This window comes from Syngnathus typhle, linkage group LG16, assembly GCF_033458585.1.
Source record: "Syngnathus typhle isolate RoL2023-S1 ecotype Sweden linkage group LG16, RoL_Styp_1.0, whole genome shotgun sequence".
NCBI classification, from domain to species: domain Eukaryota; kingdom Metazoa; phylum Chordata; class Actinopteri; order Syngnathiformes; family Syngnathidae; genus Syngnathus; species Syngnathus typhle.
The window spans coordinates 10587286-10597458 of record NC_083753.1 but is presented as its reverse complement, the minus strand read 5'-3'; the positions used below and the strand labels follow the sequence as shown (position 1 = coordinate 10597458).

The following is a 10173-nucleotide window of genomic DNA, read 5'->3' as shown; positions in this document are numbered from 1 at the left end:
CCAAATAAGTGCCGCTAGAAAAGAAATGCACAAGCCAGACTGAAGAGAGTGTTTAGCAAATAGGGATGTGACTGCTACACGGTAAAATTATGTGCAGTTATGATCACAGATATACAAGGCGAGTCGACACACCCTGCAACAGTTGAACAGAAATGTGAGAAGATTTTTTCACTCATTTGAGAGTGAAACTAGACTATTAGCAGTAGGTCTCAATGGATGCATAAATTGTATACAATTTATTGCATCCAATTTTATTAGATTAGTCACTCTTGATTGCGAATGTCATTTAATCTACTGCATAAGAAGTTTTGCATAGGAATTTTTTTCCACAATATGATGATAGGACTACATACTAACTTTTTTTTTTTTAACTAGGACTAACTTTTCTTATCTAGGAGCACAGTGGCAAAAATATTTTAAAAACCTTCAAGAATAACAATAAAAAACAAAAAAATAAACTGATCACATATAATATATCCCAAAATTTTACTTGCAGTCTCAAATATTAGGAGCAAAATGCTGCCATTTATGGGCAGTCTGGCACCTTGCATTGTATACAAGTTGTGATTTATTAATCTAAATTACATCCTATGAAATTAACACGGGAGATCCCTGCTCCACACGTTATTTTGAGCTACGGTGTGTAACTTTACAGTTCCAAGTCACTCGTTTCATTTCCAGCACTCACTCTGATGACCCAGTCAAGGTAGCGCCGCTATTCTCTTGTTAAGGAAATGAAAACATTGCATATGTGTGTGAACCATGCGGCTGGTATGTGCGCTGAGCCTCCGCCATCCGCGCAACAGCTGATGGTAAAGCCCAAGTGCGCTCACACTGTGTGTGAGTGGCTGTCAAGAGTTTCAGAGCTGCACCCTGATTGGCTCAGCTTTCTCCTTCTAGGGTTATGCTCAGCAGCAGAGTCATTGATGAGCAGCCACTGAGGTTCCTGAGCTTCCTGTTGCCAAGATGAGCTCCATATTTGTGCGGCCCACATAACTGATTATTTTCTTTGATGTATAGTGAACCTTATGAGGTAAACTCCTCGCCTCGGGGAGTGCCGCAAACATTCCCCGAGCGCAAAAATGTAGCATCAAAGCTATAAATCATCCAGGTTTGCAAATACTGTACTACAATAGCATGCATAGTCTGTACAGATATTGTTTTCGTTTCAGTCATTTGAGAGATGGAGACTGAGATATATAATAGTGGGGGGTATGTGGCAACATTGTTTGGTAGTGACCTCCACCATTCCTTTCCAAACATGTCGAGAAGGTCATTGCAGTATGACGTGAGCTTTCTCTAGATGGGTAAAAAGGTAGAGTACAATTAATCAGAGCATCCACTGGCTGCCATTCATACAACACCGCAGTAAATCATTATTTTAAATTACAATATCAGCTTTTGTGACATTTTTGTTTAGTAGTCTATAAATTGTATATAAAGCCACTATTTGGGGACAAGAGGTGAATTCATTAATAATTAAACAAATGTGTTTTGATATAATGACAAACTTGAGCCTCTTTAATTGTTTTCCTTGTTTTTTTTTTTCACAAGTACAAATCTAAAACTAAACATTTATATAAAAAATACAATCACAAATAAGTTAAACATGTAAGTAGTCACACAAAATGGGAATTGTGAGATAAAATATTACTGCATTCCACTAAATATCTGCTGTAAGCTCACGAGGAGGTCGTAGTAGAGAGGAAATACGCCGCTTTTCGGTCTACAAAATAACCGTGAGTTTGATGACTTTTCCAGCTCTGCTTTAAAGCCTGCCGGTCCAGCTTGTTGAGGCCTTGAGAGCAAAGACGCAGGTCTTTGACCAACTCTGACAAAGTGTCCAGATCCTCGCTATCCAAAGGTCCTGACACCTGGCAACCTGATGGCGGTGCAACAAATAGAATTGAAGTATCCACACTGGACACCCTTTGATTTGTTACAACCATAAAGAAAATACCTTGAAGGTTTAGTAACGTCAACGGGCGACGCGCTTCTCGGAGGGCGCTGAGGATGCTGTGGAATCCTACTGAGGTGATGGATGGATTTCCCGACAGGTCCAACTCTACTAGGTTCGGATATGTAGAGAGACACCTAAAAAGACAATAAGACAATTTTGACAAAAGAATATTTGGGTTGCATGTAAAAGTAATCACACACACCCCCCACACACACACACAATTGCCTGTATCAGACAAACCTGGCCATGGTCGCTGCACTGCTATCGGTTAACCCATTAGCTGCCAGACTGAGGTGTGTTAGTGAACAGTTCTCCTAAGGACAAAAACATTTTTATTGTACATCATTATCATGTACTTTATAATACACAGTCGATCAAAAAATCGGTACAATTATAGGTCCATTCAGGGTGCAGGTTTACTTCATGTAATGACACGCTAGTGCTTGTACCTGTGAGAGGAGGACGGTGAGGTGCTCCAGCGCTGGGTGATCAGTGGTGCCCCTACGCACAGCCGACAGGTCCAAATGTGTGAGCGTGTGCAGAGGCAGCGTTTTCAGCACAAGCTCAAATCCGGTGGAGCCCAGTGCGTTGTGGGAAAGACAAACTGAATTCAGGTGGCCTGTGGCTGTGGGAACAATATCAATATAGTCATTTACTGTGAAGACTGGTGTGTATCAGTTGATAGGACAAATGTTGCCACCTGTTAGAGCGCTGGCGAGCAGCAAGCGATGCTGCTGCAGGAAGCGAGATGTCAGGCCGCAGCCACGCAAAGACAGCTCAGCCAAGAGCGGGCAGGAGGACAGCAGTGAAGACAGAGCCTCCGATATACTGTCACCCAGCGGGTTCAGGCTGAGGTTCAACTCCTTCAGACACTAACAGGAAACACAAAGAACAATATTTTGAAAGAGTCACATCTATAAATCACTGCTATTTAAATGCGCGTATGTTATCTTTGGAAAAATTCAGGGTGGATGTAGGTCGAGTTCCCAAAAATGTTCTGGAAAAATATGCCTCAAATGTCAAACAAAACATTATGTGGGACGGCCAAAAAAAAAACTACCTTGTTGACAAAAGCATCTAAAATTAACTTGTGTTTTCTTTTTCTTCTAATTTTATGGTGTCACCCCAAGTGAGGGTGAAGGGACTAACAAATAACCATAACAAATAAATAACTTAATTAAATATCAATTACATATTTGTATGTGATTTAGATCAAACATACGGTAACAAATAGTACACTCCAATACACAATTTATTATTGCAGCAATATTCCACTAGGGGAAAGCATCACACTGTTAACACTATTTTTCTAATTTCATTGTCCGCCAGGCATCTTTACTTCATTTTAGTTTTGTTACACAGTTATTAAATTCTCTTCATACTTTTATGAAACAGCATCACTGTTCTTACTGTACAGTTGTTTGAAAAAAAAAAAAAAAAGTTGGATTCATCACAATCTGGATCAGAGCACTTACTGGAAATGCAGGATGGTTGAGTCCCTCTAAGGCTTTTGCTGCATTCTCAAGCCCTACTCCTGTGACCTGATTGGACGAAATGTCCAGCACACAGAGCCGAGGCATGGTGGCGGCGGTGGCGACCAGCTCGCCGAGGAGCTTATCGTCGAGGCGGTTGCCTGACATGCGCAGCTCGATGAGGCTGTCCTGCAGTTTGAGGGAACGGAGGAGAGCGGCGAGGGATGACGCGGCCAAGCCGAGACCGCACGCCGACACAGAGGAGCTCCCATCCTGCACCTCGCACAGCCGGCTGACACGCTTATTTTCTTCTGCAGGGACAAACACGTTGGTATTTTATTTCCACGATTTTTCTGCTTAAATCTTGTGAGATTAAAAAATATATAGAAGTGCATTAAAAGCCAACTTTTCATAAGATGCTTAGTTGCTCACCCACTGCCAGGCTGACACATGCCTTCTTGTAGCGCTCTTGTAGAGGAGGGAGGTCCCAAGACAACACTTCAGCCAACACCTGCGACATCACTCCTGATCAGTCATCGTGTTGTTAGGACAACGATGTCCGTGAATGTGCTCCAAACCTCCTCATTGGTGTGCAGGATAGTCAAAAGAAGGTCATGCGGGGATAGCAGAGCGCCCTCTTTCTGCAGCGACAGGCGAGGCAGCAAGCCACACTTGTGGTAGTAACGTTGCGCTGCCTGGTCACAGAGCCACGAAACCGTGCAAGATTCGGCCTCGCTGCAGTAGATGACAGATTAACATCATAATATGAACTCGACTAAATGTTTTCGTTGTGTCGTCGAACCTTTGCGGAACTGGGATGAGGAAGATGTCGTCCTGAACTCTGACCCTCATCCTTATTGGCGGAGGCAGTGAAATAGGTGTGGAAGCAGCCGGCCTCTGAGTCAGAGGCTGAAAGGAAACAAAATTACACTGAAAGACAAAATTTGTGAAGAATAAATACATGAAATATATTCTTTTTCTCAGACCTGTGTGTGAATTGGATGAGGTGGTGGAGGAGTCTCAGGTCTCGCTTCGTCATCTGTCAGGGTGGGGCTATGTGACCTGTTGACCTCTCGTCTGCCCAAACGGACCATACCGGGCATCTGAGTCATTTTCACCTGCTGAGGCTTCACAGAGTTGTTTCTTTTCACAGAAGGGGCCCTGTTACTACATGGCACAAGTGTAGAACCTGAAAGAATACAATTCAATCATTTAGAAACTATGGACACAATAAAGAGATTAAATATTTCCTGAGTTCTCACTCCTGTAGGACATCTGAGAGTTTGGCGCTCTCACAGTTGAAGATACAGTTTTGTCTTCCCATGCTCCATTTTGCTCAAGTCGAAACCTTTTCTTTTTGGGCTGACTTTCCAACAAATCATCCACCAGCCAATCGTCAGCCAGATAGTCCTCCTCTGCAACCAGCGCAGATTTGCTGCTGGATGAAAGGCCAGACATGACGGGGGGGTGAGGTTGTGTTGAGCGGCCTTGCAGGAGGGTTTTAGCGCTACCCAGACCACGAATGGCACTTTGGTACTCGTCCTGGGCAAAGACGAAGGAAGCAGGTGGATCCTGTCCGCTTTCCATGTCGGGGGTGGTAATTGCCTCTTGATTTGGAGTTGGATCTTTTTGACATTGAGCTGCTGGGACTGAGAGTCTTTGGCGGACCGGATGTAGGGGACTAACAGGGCTGTCGGAGTCGCTGTCATCTGAAGAGCTGGTCTTATTCTGAAAAGAAATTTCCCCTTTTTAATCCCACTCATAAAAAAAAAAAAAATCATTTCCTTTCAATGGTCATGTACACGTTATCGATCACAATAAAGCTACATGGATAACGAATTGAGGGAGGGTGTTGATAATCATTATATCAATACACCAAGTGTGATTACCCCATAAAGAAGATCGGCCTCGGTCCCTCTGGCACCGAATCGCTTTGATGAACTGCCGAGCTGCCGTTTCTTGACGCTTGGATAAGCATTGCCCTCTGACCGATTGCTGCTGCTGGGCCAGTCTTGACTGGAGGCGCAACCTCCTTCCGAGGATGAAAGTGGTTCTGAGTTTTCGGCATCAAACAGCTGGCTGTCTTGCAGAGCGTCAAAAGGTTTGGGAGGGGGAGCAGCGACGAGCACTGTGGACGGAAAGGAAATGAGATCTGATTTAAGAGAATGTTTTGGCTGGATGCAAAAAAAATGAATTACCTCCTCCTGACATCGCCTTCTTTAGAAGTCGCTCTGTAGCGGCACACTCTTGCTTGGCCTCATGGTCTAGCTCCTTTTTGTATGTCCTCTGCCAATGACGGAGTGTGTGCAGTGCAGTATCACCCTGACAGATGGGTCAAGGTTTTATGTGAGTGACTCATATTCACACACAGCGACGAGTACACAAGAACACAAACGTACCTTAGCGTTGCGGAGGTTGATGGAGGCCCCTCGTTCCACCAGGAGTCTGGCCACCGGGAAATTGCCGCAGGTCAGGGCGTCATGGAGAGGTGTCACGCCCTCACACAAGTTGCCACCCTGGTCGTTTATGTTGGCGCCGTGGTCCAGCAGCACGGCCACGAGGTCTGGATGAAAATGAAGGAGGCAGAGACGGTGGGCTGGCATTCTTTCAAAGAAATATATAGAGTACGGCAATTATATGACTTACCATAGTGACCGTGGTTGCAGGCCTCGTGCAGGGGAGTCCAACCGCAGTAGTCTCTGGGGTTCACTGGGTGGCCCTGATAGCGTTGGAACGGTTAGTAAAATTCACGGTTTGGTTCGTATCTCTAGTTTGAGCTCACGTTATGCATCAAGTCTAAATAAGTAACGCTAAACATAAATTATGACTCGCAATGGTTTGTTGCTATGGTAACGAAGGTCATGCTATGACTGCATTCATAAAAAAGTTAGATTTTTCTTGGACTCACCTGTTCTACCAGGTACTGGACTTGCTTCAAATTGCCGTCTATGCATGCCCTATGGAGGGACGTCTCACCCTTCTCGTTCCTCTTGTTCCACTGCAGAAAGAAAGAGTGCGGAAGAAATTGATCACTGAAGTTGTGGGAGAGAAATAACGCTTCTTCTCTCTCACCCGTCCTGCTTTCCTCCTTCCGGATACCATCTTGTCATATCCCTCCAGGTCGTCATCTGGAAACAATTCCAGACATTTAGAGGCCAATTTAGGAGTGTTGGGGGGATCTGAACAGGCCAACCTGAGTCTGAGAGTGCAACATCACTATCATCCAGTGGTTCACTGTAGTCCATTTCCTCCTCTACATCCTCCTCTCCATCACTCCCATCTGGGGTCCAACCATTAGAAGCACACAGCTCCAGCAATTTAGCTTCGGTGTCATTTGCGTCTGACGAGTCCTTTCGCTTTTGGGCTGCCAACCATAGCCTCAAAACACGCTTCTGCAAGGGAGGGATGCACATGCACATTTAGAAAGAGTTCCATGCTCCCCGCAGCTAAACAACTACCAAAATATCAGAAGCAGCTATCAGTGCAAGAGTCTTCAGAAATGAATGTCATCACCAAAAAAAAGTCTACAAAGGCGCACAATCCTGATGTAAAGGCTGTCTGCTACCATGGGAACACGGATCCTAAACTGCAGTTGGAATAGGGGTGGGTGCCATGTCTTTTTCTGTGACTGGACTCATCTTGGCTGTCTTTAAAATGTGACAAGGATGAGCATAGTAACCGATGGTTCAGAATCAATTCAAAGGCAGAACACAATTAAATCAACAATTGATTTAAAGACAGTCCTGGATTAATTCAGTGAAAAACCTGACTGTAACCAGTGGATTGAGTGTCTAATATTTTGTGGTCAGTAATGGGAAGTTGATCCAGAGTTAATCAGAGATTCCGAGATTCTCCCGCATGAAGAGGCCTACTAACCTGTAACCTGGCCTGCCCACACATGTGAGCGCAGCGAAACGCCGCATTATAGCTGCTGTCTTGATCCTCAGGGGCACTGCCACTCTCCTCCTGTGCCGCTGCGATGTTTAACCAAGTGCTACATTCCTGACACACGCACAGATGAGGGTTGACGTGCGAACGAGAAATCTTCCCAAATCAATCGGATTACCTCGGCCGGGCTGCCCTGCCGTAACGCCAGCTCCTGCTTGTAGTGATGCACGGCCTCGCTGTGCCGCCGTAGGTCAGTGAAGGTGGCGGCCAGAGACACGTGGATGACCGCCAACTCGCGTGCTGGCTTCCCCAAATCCTCAGCTCCTTTAAGCTAATTAATTAGCATTCATTTAAAATCCGGATGCATTCATTTAAAAAGTCCATTTATTGATCACATTTAAAATGGGATTAACTGAAACGTGCAGAAAAAAGAAAAATCACCTGAGCTCGATATGCATCCAGGGCTTTGTGAAAGCAGCCGACCTTACAGTAGAGATCTCCGAGCTGTTCCGCCAGCCCTATGGCCTCATGGGAGCTTAGTTTTCTGGCTTGATTTTCCCCCAACTCCTCTTCGAGCTTAAAACCCCGGTCGGCTATGGGAGTGATTTTTTAAAATAAGTGTCACAAGTCAAACAACAGTTAAATGCAATGTATATTGTTAATAGCATTTCAAGAACAGTCATAAACAAATAATGGTTTAACACTTTTACACACAATAAATTGAATGCAGTATATAAAAAAAGAAAAAGTGAGCTCCATTACCATATTTAAACATTTTCTTCATTGCCTGTTTGTCCTGTTGCTGCTGTGAACCCAACAAGAGGGCTTTTTTAAGGGATCGTCTTGCAGCTACAAAATCACCCAAAGAAAGCTGGACCTGCGTGTTAAGAAAACAAAAAAAGGTAGAAAAAGAATTGTTGAATTTTAATCGCCCCATTTTATTATCCCTTTCAAGTTGTCACCTTGCCGATGCAGTGGAAGCACTCGCTTTCGCTGAACTTGTCCTTCATCTTTCGGGCACATTCTTTGGCCTGCTCAAGGCACCGAACCGAGTTGGAGTGCTGGCCGTTGCGGAAGAAGATGTTGCCCAGGTTGTAATTTGCCCGATAGAGATCCTCGAGCAGCCCACTCTTCCTTTTTTAAGAGCAAAAAAGAAGAGAGTTAACAGCAAGATAATTGTTGACTGTTGAGATTACAGACTCTCAGCTCTTACTCTGCAATGAAGACACTACGTCGGATGAACTCGCTGCAGCGTTCGGGCTCTCCCAGGTGGTCATAAACCAAACCAAGATTAAGGAAAAGTCGAGCTTTCATTTCATGAATCTCTCGCTCTGGTACTGTCCCTTAAAAAAAACACACAAGGGCAGGTAAAGATTACGTTATTATTATTTTTTTTATAAACAAAAGGAGCGGAGAGCAGCAGCAGGTTCACACCTTGAAGATCATCTACAATATTGAGGCTCTTTCTGAAAGCATCTTCTGCTTCTTTGAGACTTTTCCTCGACTGATCAGATTCGAAACAGAAGAGGTAAGTCCGTCCTATTGTGGCGAGCGCCCGCTGCTCCTCGGTGTGATCTCCAACAGAGCGAGCCAAGTCCAGGTGAAGGCGCTGATGCTACACAAGACAACAATGCAATTAACACATTTAAGTGTGGTCTCGAGATTCTATTTGCAAGTGAATATTTATATTTAATGTACATGGACTCACTTTAAGTGCAGTCTCGATGTTCCCCAGCTCTGCATAGCACTCTCCGATCTTACGATTTGCCACGGCGCGTCCAATTACGTCGTTTAACACTTCAGACAAAGACAACTCCTGCTGGTGCTCCTCAATAGCAGCTTCATAGTCACCTAGATGAAAGAACCCCCCACAAATAATAATAATTCATTTAATTTTAATTTAATCACACCAAAACAACTAATTGAGCACTGAATTATTAAAAATATATAGTATACTTAATTGTTCCAATATTTCATACATGAATTTGTACAAAACAATATTCCTCTCAATAAATGCACGCAACAAAAGTGGATATGATTATTCTGATTATTATGCTTGTTATCATAATTATTAACTACTTAGATTCATATAGCACCTTTACCACCAGCATGCGATGTTTTGGAAACAATTCAACTTAGACGAAACTTTTGCACTCGATATTGTGGTGATCTATATCCGTGAAGCAAGGTTAAAAAGAAATCGTGCACTTACCGTTTCTTGAAAGCAGCTCTCCAAGCTGATTGCAGATGTAAGCCTCTTCTTTTATGTTATTGCTGTCTTGGGCTTTGCTTTTCGCTTTCTCCAACACTGCACAACAACAATCGCCAGCAATGACAACATCAGGAACGTAACAATCACTGCAAAAAGCAAACCTGCAGATCGATCAAGAGAACACTTACACTTTTTCTCCCGAGAAAAACTCATCCTGAAGTTTCAGCAAGGCAAGCCAGCTACTAACTTGCTAGCAAATGACTGACTGATCTTGGTGGAGCGCGCTCAGCTGTATGTGTTGCGTCGGGAAAAAAAACTAATTGTGACTGAGTGACAGACACTTTTACGCGTATTTCCCATTAAAAAACATCGTTGCCGGTAGTTTACATGGCTGATCGCAAACTGGTACTGGTGCTAATAAACATCGCCGTTTGACACGATTATGTGTTGTCTTTCTGTTAGGAAACTGCAAAACCCCGCCAGCGCGCTGCCAACCAATCGCAAGTAATTAAAATCCACCCCAAATTTAGACTGTCAGGCAAACTTCTTTTAACTTATTCCCGTGACGTTTTTTTCTAAAAAAAAATTCTTAAATTAAATTTCAAAATCTGTTTGGTGATAAGCATTCCCAATGGTGCCTT

The 10173-nt window shown here is 43.9% G+C and overlaps 1 protein-coding gene across 2 annotated transcripts; it reads right to left on the bottom strand.

Moving 5' to 3' along the window:
- Positions 1–1492: 1492 nt before the first annotated feature.
- On the bottom strand, positions 1493–10016 carry tonsl (tonsoku-like, DNA repair protein). Of its 2 annotated transcripts, none has more exons than XM_061301213.1 (28): positions 9721–10016; positions 9533–9628; positions 9029–9171; positions 8755–8935; positions 8534–8663; positions 8283–8454; positions 8083–8197; positions 7762–7913; positions 7499–7651; positions 7309–7434; positions 6626–6824; positions 6505–6560; positions 6341–6430; positions 6079–6151; positions 5832–5995; positions 5631–5754; positions 5322–5560; positions 4695–5160; positions 4419–4621; positions 4235–4341; positions 4011–4167; positions 3865–3943; positions 3436–3743; positions 2661–2832; positions 2410–2585; positions 2201–2274; positions 1961–2094; positions 1493–1882 (listed from the first exon to the last, which is right to left on the bottom strand). In XM_061301213.1, exons 1-28 carry the CDS (start codon positions 9743–9745, stop codon positions 1683–1685), a joined length of 4314 nt encoding a protein of 1437 aa, XP_061157197.1. In that variant the 5' UTR covers positions 9746–10016; the 3' UTR covers positions 1493–1682. The 2 variants fall into 2 exon arrangements, with proteins under 2 accessions (XP_061157197.1, XP_061157198.1); XM_061301214.1 differs by having other exon boundaries at positions 8534–8657.
- Between the last annotated feature and the right edge of the window lie 157 nt (positions 10017–10173).